Source organism: Corvus hawaiiensis, chromosome 13 (genome assembly GCF_020740725.1).
Source record: "Corvus hawaiiensis isolate bCorHaw1 chromosome 13, bCorHaw1.pri.cur, whole genome shotgun sequence".
Taxonomy (NCBI): Eukaryota; Metazoa; Chordata; class Aves; order Passeriformes; family Corvidae; genus Corvus; species Corvus hawaiiensis.
In genome coordinates this window covers 3081281-3098449 of record NC_063225.1, presented here as the reverse complement: position 1 = coordinate 3098449, position 17169 = coordinate 3081281, and the positions used below count along the sequence as shown (strand labels likewise).

The window sequence follows — 17169 nt, the reverse complement described above, 5'->3', positions numbered from 1 at the left end:
TTAGTTACCATCCAGCAGCAGGAATCTCACATGTCACTGCAGAATATTAAAATTTTGTTCCTAGAATTTCATAGCAGTTGCTTCTAACACCTCTGCAATAAAAAGATGAGTCTCACTGTGACTCAGACAGCTTCACCTAGAATTTCTTTAGCCAGTCATAAATCAGCAGAGAGCTCAATTAAGTTCACCACTCAACCGAAAACAGTTGAAGAATTTTAGCTTCAACAGCCTAAAAAAACACCATGGTATCAAGCATACCGTCCTCTGACCAGTGGGCTAAACTACAGGTTTAGCATGGTTGGAGTAGCTGAGATCCAGTTAGTAACTGCACACAGAGTAATAGTACTATCATTTTATGCTACCCTAGTCACACACCTCTCATCTTCTGTGGAGTGTAGGGGTTCTCCTGTATGTCTCCACTTTTAGGTATCTATATGTGCAGCACACAAATCTGGACTACCTATATGGCTTTGTCTAATGAGTCATGACATGTTTATTCCCAGTCATGTTGCGCCATTTTATCTTTCAAAAGCAACATCATTAACGTAAAGGAACATAAAAGAGCTTGTAACAAAATGCAGCAAAGTAAAGGCACCCTGTAACATCTAAATTTCTTGATTTTAGTAGAGACCTGGGTAATCTATTAGACAAGACTTCCCTGGAAATTCTAGTCACAGGAGTGGCTTGCTCCTTTTGAAGGAGACTTTTTTCGAGGTTGGTGATTGCAAAGTATTCCATGGTGTCAAATCAGCTGCAACTGGACGAGCAAGTCAGCTCACCTGGCTGACCTACCAGACATCCTGATTGATTTGTGAGCATCATCCCTCAGACATGGGGAAAGATATGGAAAAATACCAAAAAACTGCTGATGTTAGCCCAGTTTTAGTAGTGCCAGAGCATGTATTTCACTGACCTTCATCTCCTGAACTTCTGCCAGGCAGGGAGGGTGAAAACGGAATGGCTTGAACTCTGCTGTGAGTAAGTTCAGTGGTTTATCTCTGCACAGACTATGAACCTGGTTCTTGCATTTACAAAAATTATTCTGCCTGGTTAATAGACACTTAACACTCTTTCCCAAGTGGGAAGGGAACAGAAGAAAAATTTGAGATGTAGGCATGTAGGGAAGGGAGATCAAGCTGTTGCTTATTATTTTCTGATTCCTTTCTTTGTATTAGTCCTACTATTGGTACTAATATGACTCCTCAATAAGCCAGTTCTACTCAGTGATTGAACAGAGAACTCACCCCAAAAAATACAGGTTTTTGCTGGCTTAGTGAGCTGAATGAATCACTGAACTATCAGAAGAGCATCAGAGCTGGAGCAAGGGAGGCAGTGGAACTAAAAGGGCACATAAGGCAGACAGGGAACAGCACCAATTAATTAGATCAGGTCAACCTGTCCCATCTGATCAAAACCTTAGAGAAAAACTGTGGTAAAACTGCAAATACGACTTCAATAGAAACTGAAGCAGCTATTAATTTGAAATGTGATAGAAAGACATCTGAAACTGAAAAATGAAGCTTGAAGGCTTCAATTTAGCAATCTTGAAAAATACCCAGCTGGGACTTTCCATGGGAATGGTCAGGTGGTCAAACAAAGAAAGAACAAACCCAGCTGAGCTGTTACACAGGTTCACTGACGCCACAAGTCATCCAGTCTGAATCCCATCTCTGCCATTCATCAGTAATTAGGTAAGTGCTGTTTTGTGGTATGATTATTGTCACTTGAGCTGGCTGGAATGGTGCATTCTGACTTGTAGCAGTACAGTGAAGTCTCCCATTAAACCATAACAAAACAGAAAAAAGAGAGGAGGCTGTCTGCACAGAAAATGCTGCAGCCTGAAGCATCCTATGCCAGCCAGCATGAGGAGTGCTGGGCTTTCCCATGCTCTCTGTCCACCTACCTTTCTCTTAATTACCTGTACATTGAGCCCGAATCCAAATGTAACACAAGCTTCCAGTTACTTGTTACTCTCTGGTGACATCTCGTGGATCACAGCAAGATATCTTTGCCTTGTGGCAACCCCTGCAAAGCCTTGAGCTGAAAACCTTCGTGAGAAACGTGTAGCTGGAGAACAGTGGAAAATGTTTATCTCAAAGGAGTAGCTTAGAAAAACAATATATTGTGCAAAAGCTGGTGAGCAAACCAAGTATTTATTGTGTGAAAATTTTGCAAGTTTTTAAACAAATTAGCCCTGAATAATGAAGCAGACAAAGGTCCTTCAAAACATTACATTCATGATCAATAAATCTGAGGGTTTCAGCTCTCCAGGCTGCTGCTGACAATTCCCTACTGAAGTTACAGACCTAATACCACTTCCCATGTGAGAAAGTCAGAGACGTAACTGAAGAAGAAAAGGTTACACAAAAAAACTTCTTCAGAAAGCCAATTGCAGGGCCATAGCACAAAACTGCTACACACTCTTACGAGCAGGAAACTGGAATTAGTTATGGAAGTTCAGCAATGCTTTGGAAAGACTGGCTATGACCCTAGCTAAGAGGGTATACTAATTTCTCCTACTTTTCCCAGGCAGTTGCCATCGCATAAAGAAGCTTCCAAAAAATGTTCTACAGTGTTTACAGCTGTGAAGCAACTTCTAAAAAAATCCTAAGGCACCAGTTTGAAACAGTAGCTCTGTTACAGAAGTGTAAAAACCCTCTAATTTATCCAAATGCTAAAGTCTAGCGAGTGTCAAAATATACCCTAGGCATAAATCAGTTAATTTGCACCCCTGCCAGCTCCCTGAAGCAGCTCTTCACTTGGTCCCATGAGTTCTAAGGCTAGTCATGGGAGCAGTGGGCAAGCAGAAAGGCAGCCCTGGCTGGGGGCCACCTCCAATCCACCGGCTCAAGTTTCAACTGCAGCAGCTTCCTGGGAGGTCTGACCAGCGCTAAACTGGAGGGATCTGCTCCCTCCCACCCTGCTTGGACATCCAGGGCTTGTGCTGCATTAGAGCTGGCCACAGCTCACCTAGCAGCAAAGGGAATTTACCTGGAGGGGGAAAGAAAGTCTGCACTGAAGAAGTTTCCCAGCAGATCAATGACCTGAATTGGCTCACCTTGTGCTGAAAAGTATCAGATTTGACATAAAAGGGCAGCAGAAGGCTAAACAAGAGGGAAGGAAATTGTCCCCTTGGTTGCACATAGCAAAATATGAAATGAAAAATAATAGTACAAAAAGTGAGAAAGAAAAAGCTGTCCTTATTCACAGTAATGGCTGCTTAAACTTCACCAAGAAGCACTGAGTCCTGGTCCCTAGGGCCAGTCAGAAGGGGGAAATTCATGGAGTTTGCTTCAAGGTTGTCTGAGTTAACTAGGAAAATAAATAAGCTGAATTCAATAATACAGGTTTTATGTCATCAAAGTTACTTATCTCTACAATAAACTATGGATTTCAAAGTTTATTGAAGGGTTATTACCTCAGTGAAAGTTTATTGGGGGTTATTTACCTCTAAGATGCCAGGTCATTAGCTATTTGCATAAGCTATGCAGTGTGCCACACATATCATTAAACACCTTTTTTATTGTTTGCTAATTAAATAACAGGCAATATTTGTAAGAGTATGTTGAAAATCTAAACACAAAGGGAAAGTGGGAAGCCCAACAAAAACCTTTCCTAATGAGGTCTGTAATCTCATTGCATACTAACATTAACTTCTTTCAAGGAAAAAAAAAGGAGTTTTTGGCTTCCATTAATCATTCTTTTGCATAGGGGAACAATGGCAATCCATTAATTGACATTCTATTAAAATGGCCAGAGAAAACACTTACCTTATGTGAACACTTCAGCTGCATACCAAAAAGGAGGAGTTCTCTAGAAACCAGCAGACCTGTGCTTTGGGTAGTGTGAGTTTTGGGGGTTTTGTAGCCAAAATATCCTAACCCAAGACAGGTGATCCCCAGGTGAAAGTGTTAATGTGAGTATTTAAAGAGCACCCCCTTTAAAGGTACACTTAAACTATTGTCTGCAGGGGGATCTACTCACAGGTGCTTCACAGATGGTTTGGATCACTGCAATCATACCAGTTCCTCCTTCATTTCAGAAACGTGTTTGCATAAAGAGACTGTCCCAGAGGAAGAACTGCAGTTAGAATTTAGTAAGGAAAAAGGTATCAATCAGTCTCCATAGCACCTTTTGATAACCACAAGCCAGGACAGAGAATCAGGTCCACAGTTTCCTTGCAATTTATGCACATTATTTATCTTTATCCTAATGGTTCAGATTTCTTTCTTGAATCACTCCTTGAAACAGTGTTTTGCAATTCCAGTGTTCCATGCTCATCTTTGACTTCTACTACCTACTGCATTGCCCTCTGCCCTGTATTTCCTGAAAGACATAGAGCCAACATACTTATTCTGCATAAATACACATTCTAGTCTGTTGCTGACAGAAAAGTCTTTCAATGAAGTATTCCAAGTTAAGAAGCCAATATATATTTTAAAAGAGAAAAGATTTTAAAAGATTCTTAGTGTCTAAATACTATTAAATTACATAATCAGAGAAACAGCTGGAGGAAAGGACAGGAAGTGGTGAAAAGATTTGCTAAAATCTTACCATACTTTTGTTACTCACTAGCGCATTAGATATGTTTATAAATTACATATGTCTGACTCGGGTCAGTACTTCCTATTGCTGAATATAAATTTAAACATCTAAGACTAGGCACAAATGGACTGCCATCCTCACTGTGTGTTTATTGCTTTATTGTGTAAACAGAAAGATTTCATAGCACTATTAAAAGTGATATGAAATGTGGTTATCGATTTTTTAGCAGAAATAAAGTGTGAGTATGAGATTGTTTTAATGAAACAGAACTATTCCAACTCTACCTGTACCTTAGCTGATGAGCTTAGCTGATGTTGTATAAGGGTCTAGACATTAACCAGGCTCATTGTTTATATAAGCTGGGAATAGTTGTTCTGGATCAGATGGAAGATCCATCTGTCTGAGTGCACTGCCTTCAAGATGGGGTGACTGTAGGTGTCTGGGAACAACTGCAAGGAAAGCAGCAAGGATCTAGCAGTGCTTTCCCAGAATAATGTCCTAGTAATCACCATGCTCCCTGACTCAACTGTACTATTTCTGAATTTAAATTTGTCTTTAAGAGATTTCCCCCCCACAATTTTTTATAAACAAAAATCATTGGCCTCTTGTAGCAATACATTTGTTTGCTCTGTGGAGACCCTTTCTTCCACAATGCCCCTTTAGTTCTCTGTTATGAGAGGGAAATATCATTCCTCCTCTCTTTCCTCATGCATTTGTGATGTACAGATCTTAGGTAATGCTGAGGAAGGTCACAGGTGCTTCACACAAGGGCAGCTGCTGTTGCAATGTGGTTGTACAAAGCCTGCTGTAGTTGATTAGAACATATGGACTGGCAGTGCTGCTGTATTTAACTCTGGGAAAATTGCCCTAATGCAGCAAAATCTCTTAGAGAGGCTACATCCTTCTTTTTGCATAGTTCAGAATTAATGTTGGCATTGTCTGCACACACAGATCCTCACATCAGTCTAGCGAGTTCTAGTCAGGTATCAACCCCCCCCCCCCAAAAAAAAAACAATGGTGCAAACAGAGACCTAAATAGTTTATCCCCTCCTGAGGCCAGCATACTTTGTCAAAGTGGTCCCAGCCTACGAGCTGGAAACTGTTTATTACCAGGACTGATAAGGTAGAAATTGGCATTTTCTTTACCACAGTCTACAAAACAGAAAGTTTCATGCTATATGCCTACAAGATTTATTTGACATTTTCATCTATAAATACATGAGGTTTTCACCAGTAAAAGCAAAGGAATTTTCTCAGTGGTCATTGCCACTGCTTACATTTTGAACAAAAGAACATGTAGTATTGCATGTGAATAAGCAAACCTGTTCCTTCTCTAAGACCAAGCTCTCTTACTTGTTAAACAATGGCTTGCAGAGGACAACAAGGTAGCTGAAGGCCACACTGAATGCTACACTCTGGAAAGCTTGGGACACTGTAGAACTTAATTAGTTTTTTGAAGGCACCTTTTTTGAACATCATCATGTCTTCAGGCAGCCTGGAAAGAACTCTGGCATTTGCACAAGACTCCTTGTCAGCAGCTGCTGCTTTGGGGTTACATTGCTCAAGATTACCAGTCATTGGCACACTGGTGCAGCTAAGGGAACGTGCTGTCTTTTTCTTGCCTTGAACAGATAAATAACTGAATAAAAAAGAGGTTAACTTACGTTTGGTAACATCTTGGACATCTTCTGGAAAACAGTTATCCAGAGGATGCCCTTGACCTTTCACCTGCTGACTAATCACACGTGTACTGGGACTCACTGATGACTTCTTGGGCTGGACTACTGTTTTTCTGGAAGGTGTTTTGTATTTCCCTCCATCTAAATAAAGCTGAGGGACATTACTAATGGCATCAGAACTAGGCTGAACTACTGTAGTGGGGATTCCTGTCCCATCACCAGAATTGATGCAGTGTAACCCATAATTCTGGCTAATGATTTGGGCTGCAGTGTGTTGAATGATGCTCCAGTCCTGCAGAATATCTTCCCTGGTTGTGAACTGAGAGGTTACGGTAAAGCGAATGATGAACTTGTCGTGGATGGTTGCTGGAATGAGGAAGAGCCTGCCAGAACTGCTTAGTTCTTTCAGGAGTTTTTCTGTCAGCCAGTTGGGACCCTGTTTTAAATATGAATAATAAAAAAACCACTATAGTTAGAATTCCCAGTGACATCCAAACATATCTAAGAATTCCAATCACAAATTCTTACACGGAAATTTATTCACAGTTTTTAATGTCTGAGGAGAGATAAGCTGTGGTCAGTTCATTCCAAAGAGACATGCAAAAGGACCAGTCTTTACCTTTAGGCGAAATACAACCAGTCCAAGATGCCTCTTGGCAGGAATTTCAAAGAGTGGATCACGTTTAACCAAGGATTCAAAGAATTTGGCTGTTTCAGTACCCTATAATTAATAGGAAAAAAAAAAGTTATATGTTGGTTTGTAACAAACCTACTGTAAGGCACTAAACGGGGTAGTTAAAAAGAATTCCTTTCCTTCCTAAAACACATCATTCCAATGCATGAATAAGAGCAAACAGAAAAATTACATCAAAGCTAAGAATTTTAAAGCCTGTCTCTATTTGCCCAAACCCTTGACAATGAACATGAGTAACTGGCATATACAGAGGGATTTTCTAGAGGGAGGTTTGAAAACAGAATCTGCCTTCTCATATTAGAGTCCTTTTGTGGCAACCATTGATCCACAAAGTGACCCCTTGTATTTACACTCCATCAGAGACATAAGCCTGTACATTTTCATAGTGATGGGTTCAGCTATTCATCACAGCCTGCCTCCCAGATAGGTGCCATTTGGCCTCAAAGAAAGCTTCTCCAGATTATTGCTCAGTGAACTGCAGAAGGCAGTGACTTACCAAGCCCCTTTCCATTGCCCAGTGCTGTCAACAAGGGGGACCAGAAATGTTTTGTCTACACAGTCAGTCTTTACAGATTATTTCAGGGTAAAACCAGCACACATTCAGTGTTCACATGCAAGCTTTGCGTGTGAGAGGATTTCTGTTACCCATCTCTGTGTCTCTGAGTTTACTAACCTCACCTGCCAAGAACTGAACATAACACACTGGTAATTCACATACGTGTCGGACATGAGCTTGAAGCTTTTTGACCCCAAACGAACGAAGCACAAACCACAGCTTCAAAGAACGAAATCGACGACTCAGTGGAATTTGCCAGTGCTGTGAAAACACAACAGTGCCTCAGTGAGTGCAGAAAAAACAGAAAGGAGAGTTCCCCTTCCACTGCTACATCTTTTGCTTCAAACTCAGGTCAGAAACCTCTGTTGAGAGGAATAGTGTTGTCTTACTGAAAATCTGCTAAGCCTAGGAAACAGCCATCAAAGAAACACTGTGTCCACATATTTTTCAATTATTTGCAAAAACAAGATTTTGGCTATTCCCCTTAATCTATGGCCTATCTATGCTTAGAATTTTAAATTAATTACCAGCTAATAACAACAACTGTTTGCATTTAAGAGCATGATCAATTTAAGATGTGGCCATTTACATTCTAGGACTGAGTGTTCACTTCAGCTCCTGTAATTTGCATATTTAAGTGCCATTCTGAACATTTTCCCAAATCAGCTATAAGCAGCAAGAGCTGATGCAGGGGTAGACAGTTCCAGACAAAGTAACATCTACTGCAAGGAAAAGGGTGAGAAAACGTGTAAAGGAGTATTTCAGGGGAGCTGCACAATCACGTGTAGAATCCAATTTAACCACAAGAGGGACTCGGTACCTTTTTTTCCATCCCTCCTTCCACTCTCGTGAAAAGCACTATTGATTTCAAGAAAACAATTATCTTTTCAGGACTAGGGTGAGATCATAGCAGAAATAATTGGCAGTGAATATTCCTTTGTATTACTGTACTGAAACCTGCTGTAAGATGTATCTGAAGTGAAATGCCTCTTGGCTCTCCTATGAATACCTTAATCTAAAGAAAAAATGTAATTCATTCTCCTGCTGTTTCAGAGCATGGTGTTTCCATTGCTTACTCCTTTCTCTCTTTTATTACATACCAGAGACAAGAAATCCAGCCAAAATGGCATCAGTAGGAATTACTTCAGCAACACAAGGTACAGAAATGACCCTTTGCATTAGAAAGGCAAGGCTGGATCTCCATCTGTGTAAAAATCTTAAGTACTTCAATCTGAAAGCAATTTTATAATTAATCTTCACAACCAGGACTCACAGCAAAGTTTGACTATTTTCTCTGCATTAGGATGTCAGTATAATTTGGTTTATGTACTGACCAGCTATAAGATAAGCATACTCCGGAATGTGAGAGGAATTTCACACTCTGTTTGAACATTTTATAGGCAATACAAAGTATCATCTTAAATAATAACTTACCATGAAGTCAATTGCAGCTCCTGAATTGGCATGTCTGAGGTAGACAGGGTTAACACTGAAGGTTTGATATAACTTGTATTTATCTTTAACCCTATCAATTGTAGAAGGAACTAGAGTTAGCAAAATAAATGCAGAGAAAAACTTTGCAATTTGCATGCTATCCTTTTGGTGTTGTTTGTTTTTTGACTATACTCACCAAAATCCAGTGCAGTCAAAATGGACCATCATCCACTTCGAAGGATTAAAAGTAAAGGAATCTGCATATTCAATTCCATCCAAGAACAATCGAAATTCAGGACATACAAATGCTGTCCCTGCATATGCAGCATCGATATGAAGCCAGAGTCCCTCAGCATCACCTGTTGGAATTGAGATTGTTGTTATGGAAGGGACATAAGGAACCAAAGTGCATGCTTCAACTCTCCTCTCTGCAAACCAGGTGCAGTGTTTTGAAGGAGGCAAACAAGCAGTTGACAACCTAGTTTGATTCTAAAGGTGTGGATCCATAATGCCAAAATACAGGATAATGCTGAAACCAGGTGGACTGTGTAACAAAAGTCACTGTTCCGTATTTCATGCGAGTGAATCTTTTTAACATTTGATTTCTCTCACCTGCCCTTTCACTAAGTGAAGTTCCCCAGTACCTCTCAGCTGCACAAAGCCAAAATAAAGACATAGTGGCAAGCAACATAGGACCCAGAAACAGAAGCCACAATCTGACCCATAAGAGAAAGCTCCTCAGGACTTCAGCAGCTACTGGTCAGAATTTATGCTGGAATAGAATTTGCAACCATGTCAAATTTCACTGTGAAACTGGTTGATCCAAAGGATGTCCTACCAGAATCTACCTTCAAAACTACTTTGCTAGATTAAATATTAATGTATCCATCCTACAACAGCACCACACAGTCTGTATTTCCTGAATAACCACATGAAAGATTTATCAGTTGGCAAATTTCATCCATCTCAAATAGAATGTATTTTAGCATCCTAATCTAAATCTTACAGACATCACTGCAAAGTCTTTTACTGACTTCAGTGGTCCCTGAAACACGTCTGAAAAACTCAGCTCCCCTTTGTTTTGGCATGAAAAAGTCTCACACTGTCTTTTAGATACATTCACAGTTTAAAATCATGAAAAAAAAGACACTTACAAACTGGACCCAGTTCTGAGAGATTGTCAAAAGCACAGACACCAGTTGTTCCCAAAGTTGCACAAACCTAGAAAAAAACCCCACCTGTTATAATGGATTTGTTTTCTTTTAATACATGGATGCAGCACTTCAAAAGTGGGCAGTTTATTGCAGACAGGCAAAACATTAAAATTTTTTATTTAATACAATAGAAATTCTTGTATACATTTGAACCTTCACCTAATGTATTTTAACACAACGAGAAATTTTTCATATGTAATTTCATGTTGACATTAAGAATATAACACTATGTCAATACCCCCAACCAGAAAGTTGAACATACAAAGACTGGCACTAGGCCTTTCTTTCTGTCTTCTGCAATGGCTTTCTTCAAAGTTTCACCTCTGAGGGAAAAGTTCTCATCCACAGGCAGAAATTTTATCTTCACCAGAGAAATCAAGCCAGCCTTTTCTACAGAGGAATGTGCCTTTAAAATAAGAAAAACAGTAAGAACACAAGCTCTGAGGCTGAACAGCTGTGGCAATTTATGGCTTTATGAAAGACAGTGGTGGCAAGAAATACAGGGATAACGACCTTATTGTAATCCATATTAATACAACTCTGAAAGCATCTTCTTTGTGAGTAACTGTAAGAAACACTACACTGTAATTCCAAAGAATGCTTAATTTATTTGCGTACTGGTTTCTAAAATATAATAATAGGCATCCTCATCTTGTGTTTGGAGGGCCATTTATCAAAACTCAGCTCTTAAAGGAGCCTCTAGAAATGAATCAACCTCAGTTTATTCCTTCCTCCCTGCCATAAGAAGGTAAATCCCCTGAAGTGTGTTTACTTCTGGATAGAGCAAAACACCTACAAGAAAAAGTCCTTTTAGTTATACTAAGAGAGAATCAGCATGAGTGTCTCTCTTGTGGCAGTTTTCCCAAGGGAATGTAATTGTTCAGCTCAGGAGGCCAAGGACAGAACAGGTTTGCTGGCAGAGGCCAACAGGGGAGCCCACAACCAGGAGCAGCATTTAGGTAACAATGCCTTGAGCATGCCTGTCTCTGAGGGGATAGAGGCTGGGAAGAAACATGAGCTGAAGCAGCATGAGATCAACACCTAGTTCCTGGAGTAAGGCTTTGTGAAAAACAGGAAGGAAGTGCAGAAATCAGTCATGTGAAACGAACCCTTGAGGACTGCCAAGACCCTAAAAACCTCGCCTCGCACTGATTTAGTTTCCCCATTTGCAGAAAGCAGCAGTAGAGGATCTGGTTCATGCTTGTAAGGCATTCCTGTGTTTTCCTCTTTGTACATAAATGCAACTTCACATGGCATAGGCTGAGTGAGACAACAGAAGCAATTTGTTTTCCTTGTAATCAATCATAAGAACCTACTTGATCAGATGCATAAGCAATGAGGCGAGAATTGAGCGAGGACTCATCAGTGTCTGGCTCGGAAACCTTCATCTCCAGAATTTTGTTCTTCCTTGCTGCCAGCAGTGCAACCAAGGTTGATTCGCTCACAGTGCTCTGCAAAGACATTGCTCATTTACTGCAGCTGCTACTTCATTGCTGTTTTGCCAGGGATCTGCTGAAATCAGTGAAGTGCCCAGCTGCCCACTGGCTCTTTTATTCCTACTCCTGCTTTTCTCTGATGCAGCAGAGAGTCATTACCTGATGAGCAGCTCTCTGGGCCAGCAACACAAAACAAAGCCTTTTAACTGCTGTATATTTTAATGTGCAGCACCGAGTTCTGCAGAGTAAATAAATCACATTTTCCTTTTGTTCTACAGATTATTTCCCATAAAATTACAAACATGAGCAAAGCCCCTTATAACAAAGATGCAGCACTGATTCCAGGGAACTATTGCTTAGGCCTTCCAGAAGGCAGTAAAGGTTCAGGCCTTGATCTTGCACCTCTCAGAGACAAAAGCAGACAAGAGAAAAAGGAAAAGTAATTTCTTGTGTGGCTAAGGACTATGGCAGAAGGACATTGACAAGAATTCCTTCTCTAATTATCTAAGAATCACTTTAGTACAAAATCTGGTGATGTCAAACAGATTGGAGAAATGAAATCTGACTTTCATTTTTCCTTACAAAGACCACAAGAATACCTGCTGTTTGTTCATAACACAGCACCAAAGCAATAGCAGTTTCTATTCTATAATCTTCTACATTTAATACTAAAATTTGGGAAAATAATGCCAAATTGGGATTCAGACCCATACAGAAATTTTTGTTGGTTTTTCCTCTAGCAAAACTATCACCCAGAGAGAAATTCACTTGAAAACAAAACGCTGATGAGGCCATCTCTAATCTCCCCTACCTGTAATACTCCTCCACCCACACTGTCAGGATGGTGGTGCAGGAATTTATCTGGAAGGCCCAGCATTTTAGCCAACCAATCCATCACATTCATTTCCAGTTCTGTACAGGCTGGGCTGGAGGCCTAGAAAAAATTTAAAAAGGAGAATTAGGCTGTATTTCTCCCTGGGGGCTGATCCCTCATCCAGCTGAGAGCTCAGAGAGGCAATGAGCTCATCTGATACAGCTACGTGGAGACCACAACCATCAATTTCTTACAGGTTAGTGAGCTTCTTTCCTACACAGAGGCACACGTCTGAAAATCTGGGCAACTTTGCCACTGGGGAAAACACTGGCTTCAGAAACTACTGCAATGTGCAGAATCATAACCAAGTAGTGCTGTGTAGCTGCTGCAGGAGGATACAAAATATGCATATATTCTGGGCCAGGCCACCAAACAATTACTTTCAGAAGAGGAAAAATAGGAAATGGGTTCTCTCCAAGCAGCAGGAGAGCTGGAATGGAGCCCAATCCAGCCCTGCAGTCATGGATGGTGGCTGCTCTACTGCCTACACTGCTTGTGTAACAGTCTTGGCACTGAGACTAGATGACAAGGAACAATGCTCACAGTGGGATATGCAAAGAATTCGAAACCAGACATTTCTAGTATATTTTCTTCATTCACCTCTTACTACTAGGTAATGTTTGTACTTACATATTCTTTTGGGGTTTTTTTTAAGTGACAATTTTCATTTATGCAAACAACATACAATTGGTTAAAACAAACAATTGTATTTACTCAGAGAACAAGAAAGAATGACTATGACCTGCTCTAGCATATTACACATAGGAGAGAAATGTCTGAAAAAGCCCCAAAAAATTTACCCATGTGAATCCCAAGCAGTTAATTGCATCAGCCAACATATCTCCAAGGAGTGAAGGCCAGGAAGTTAGAGCTGGGAAGTAGGCATGCATGTGTGGACTTTGCCAGTGGACTACCTAGAACAGAATTATGTAGAAATCTGAAAATGTCACAAAACTCTGCATGAGATGTAGTGGTTAGTATCTGTTTGAAGTGAGGGAAAAGGATTACAGCAACATAATACGTGCAACTATACATCAGCTAGCAGAAAACTGCCGAGATAATATCAACAGGAGAGCAGCACTAGCAGATGATAACATTGTGTCATTAATAGATAAATTGCAAATAACAGCAAAAGCATTTATCTGAATTAAACAGGCAAAGATTCTGAACAGGAAAGAATGTTGTGCCATGTTTGAAAGACCAGAGTCAGAACGATTTATCAAAATATTTATCTTTATAAAGGGAATCCTTGCAACAAAGTTGCTCATTTTGTCAAACAACAGCTTGCCTTTAGATACACACAGCAGTTTACAACTATATAAACCCTTCTATACACCTGGAGGAGCTTGTGTGTGGGACACCAACATAAATCCATGTAATCTGATTGCCTCTCCTACCAGATGAAGTTTCTGCAAACATCTATTAAAAAATTTGAGAACACACTTTGAAAAAGCTTCTTACACAAAACATGTAATTTAGTAATATGAACTCCCTTAGCAGAATCTGCAGTATTTATGTACAAGAGGAAGTAAATCTTTACATTCAGAGTGCAGGAAAAATCATGAAGTTGGGCAAGAGTTGTTTCACCTTGCTGTGCCCGAGTTTCCACACCTCTGAAATTGATATTATACAGTTCAGCAGGTAGAGACATTGTGAAGTTAATGATTTTCTGACACTGGTGTATTTGTTTTCCTATAAGAAAATATGAGTTATATACAAAGTACTTTAAAAATACATTCACAATCTAACCCCTATAGTTAGGAACACAACTGTAGACATAACATCTACAAGATTTATTCTACATTTTTGGGTACTTTACTTATTTAGAAGAATGCTCTGCAGAACCTGTGCATTCCCAGGATTAAGTGTTCACCCCAGGTAGTAATGGCTTTGTCCTGTCATGATTATACTTTATTTCTTACCCCTGGCATAATAATCTTCTCTATATCTCCAAAGATGTTGTCCCAGCTGTCTGGGTCCATTGGGGCAGAATCTGGCAGCTGGGCTCTCATGTAACCTGGCTGGACGTCAGGAGTCACCCGTCTCTCTCTCACGTTGCTCAGGTACTGGCAAATGTAATCCACCATCTCTTTCCCTGCAAGAGGCAAACCAGTGTTTTCAGTTTCAGTTACAGAAAAACTAACTAGCAGTACCAGCATTCCACACAGTCAGTCCTTAGCATTGGACAGGGATTGCATTAGCACTGGAATACTGCTCCCAGCTCCCCCCTGCTACACCCTACTTGTCCCATCTAATAATGTAGGGACAGTTTCTAAAACAGGCTCACAGGGCTTTTTTCAGTGTCATCACTGAATAGTTCAAATGCACCTTTAAAACACAATCATGGTACAAGTACAGTTTGTTTGGTTACTGAAAGGTTAGATTTTCTTGCCTACAAATTAACTGAAACTGCATTTCACAGGAATTAAATTTTCATAATGTCCTACACTTCCTTGTCATTATGGCACACCCCCTTTTGCATCCTCTGAAATCAGCTGCATAGCTCCACACCTTTTCTCCACTTTTTGAGGCAATCTCCTCCAGCCCTAGAACCAAAACTGGCTCTCCATCTGCAGAACTGTCCAAGTATCACTGCAGTCTCAGGGTGTCAGCCAGGGAAGAGCCACTGTGCATAACCCCTTAGCACAAGTTTATTCAGAATTACAGCTTTGCCACAGTATCTTAGATGTAAGACCAAAAAGGCTAAGTTACTCACAGACTCTAAATCTATTAATTTAAACTCAACTCTGGGACACATTTTTGCCTCAGCTGATCCAAGTCTCAAGGACAAGTGCACAAATAAAGAGTGTATAGCCCATCCTAATTTTGGGTACCACTTGCAGCCCTACAACAGCTGATCTCCAGAAGCAAATGTTACTATTTGCAAGAGTCAAGGACCACTCACCTCTCTGTCTGTACTCCTCAGGCTCCATACTGATTCCTCAGAAATGCACCTCTTCAAACCTGGGCCACAACCTTTTGGGAGCTGTGGTCAGTTTGGTCTGCTGCCCTGCCAGCTGCTTCCCCCTTTATAGGTCCCTTTATCTCTCAGACTCACGCATTCTGGAAAAGGTTTAACAAGCAGGTTATTGGTGAGTGTTTATCTAACTCCTCCCAGCTGAGGGTTTTACAATCTCCCATGTTCTCATCTGTGCTCTTTTGATGTGTAAGATAGTGTATCACTAAGAGGAGGTGCCTCTGCACTTTCCCATTTTTAATCAATCTTTCAGAAGTCTCCCAGTAATCCATGCCATGAATATAAGGCACATTAATATGAGACCTGTGGGAGAGAAAAAGCTCAAGAGCTTTCAAAACCAAATAAAAGCTAGCAGATGTTACGCCAGCACACCCAGCTACTGTGCTAGCAGTAGCCATTAAAACAAGGTACCAGCACAGAACAAGTTTTGACACAGCAGACAGGGACTTTTCCTAAGAATTCTTTTGAGAACTCCTTTTTCCCCAAGAAAAGAGTATACCTACATCCCCACAAGTCTTCAGTCCTTATGCTGTCAGTCCCATGCTGCTAGAAGGAAAGGCTTTACAGTTATTGGCAGTTCCAGAATTACAATATGAAGCAGCAATGATCCTCTTTGTGGATTTCCTGCCCTTCAGATCAGAGCAGGTTACACTAAGCAGGGTGATGTTCCTCCATGGATATCACCCTAGACCAGTGAGCTGGGAAAATGCATCTTTTCCCCTCACTGTGCTTGCTTTTTTCTCCCATATGATATGCATAAGCAATGGGATTTAGTCTTGTGCCTCCAGAATTCCTCCAAGTCCTCCACCTGAGTTGTTCTCAGTTTGAAAGAACAGCCTTATAGATTGCCTTTTGTTCCAGTTTTAGGACCTGAAAACACATCCTGACCTCTCTCTGGCAGCACAATCTTTGACACTACTCAATATTGAATTATCATCTTCACTTGCTCTACACTGCACCAGGCAGCCCTGGGAAAAAAAAGAGGTAGGACTTGTGGACTAAGCACCAGAAAGAGAAATTATTTCCCATACAATAATTCTTGCCTATTTTTGCCATACCCTAGGCTCCTGCTTAGGGCTGGCCCTGCTGGAGACAGGATGCCAGGCTAGGCAGCCCCTCTGTCTGATAACCTGACAGCAGTTTTGCTGTTCTCACACAGGAGAGAACTGGATGCCAGAGCAGCTTTGATTCTCTGCCCCATGTGCTCTAATGCAGCACAGACACTTCCATAGTTCTAGAAAGTTTTTATGTTGTTCTCACAGCACACTGTCTACAGAACACTGTGAAACCTTTCCTAGTTTCTGCTGCAATTAGATACTTGAGAAGGAAGTTTTATAGATATGAGAAAGATGCTCTGACACACACATCAGATTAAGGTATTGAAATAAAAAACCCCAAATTGATAAAAAGGCATTGAGAGAAGTGCAAAAACTACTATATGCATATTCATCTGTTTTATCTCATAGTGCTCTAGAAACATTAGAAAAAAAGCAACAAGCTGCCCACACACTTAATAGGAATTTAGGAACATCTCTTGGCTGTGCTGTAAATGATCCCATAAAGGGGAACAAGATAAGAAGGGACATGCATCGAGCACAGGACCAACTCAAGAAGAGCCCAAAAGTTTCTCAAAAACTGTGCTTTTAGCTCATTACAAGTGATTAATATGCTAATATATATGGACATCTGTTCAAAGAAACAGATGGTAGCTAATTACATAAATGTTTTTAATTTGGAACAGCAAATAAGGAACACTATTT

The 17169-nt window shown here is 40.5% G+C and overlaps 1 protein-coding gene across 2 annotated transcripts; it reads right to left on the bottom strand.

The window, feature by feature from the left end:
- Positions 1 to 5712: 5712 nt before the first annotated feature.
- On the bottom strand, positions 5713 to 16790 carry HDC (histidine decarboxylase). 2 transcript variants are annotated; one of them, XM_048318148.1, is made up of 12 exons: positions 15338 to 16790; positions 14355 to 14527; positions 13233 to 13346; positions 12370 to 12492; positions 11439 to 11573; positions 10385 to 10528; positions 10063 to 10129; positions 9105 to 9267; positions 8909 to 8999; positions 7637 to 7735; positions 6844 to 6945; positions 5713 to 6660 (listed from the first exon to the last, which is right to left on the bottom strand). In XM_048318148.1, exons 1-12 carry the CDS (start codon positions 15363 to 15365, stop codon positions 5902 to 5904), a joined length of 1998 nt encoding a protein of 665 aa, XP_048174105.1. In that variant the 5' UTR covers positions 15366 to 16790; the 3' UTR covers positions 5713 to 5901. The 2 variants fall into 2 exon arrangements, with proteins under 2 accessions (XP_048174105.1, XP_048174106.1); XM_048318149.1 differs by lacking the exon at positions 13233 to 13346.
- Positions 16791 to 17169: the final 379 nt, after the last annotated feature.

Bases quoted from the DNA above. Each gene is read 5' to 3' on its own strand.
- HDC (XM_048318148.1), bottom strand. From the start codon at position 15,365: ATGGAGCCTGAGGAGTACAGACAGAGAG. The intron at 13,347-14,354 runs GTAAGAAATAAA...ATTCTGTTCTAG, and splicing joins AGAAGATTATTATGCCAGGG to GTAGTCCACTGGCAAAGTCC. The intron at 6,946-7,636 runs GTATGTGAATTA...TATTAATTATAG, and splicing joins TTCAAGCTCATGTCCGACAC to GGTACTGAAACAGCCAAATT.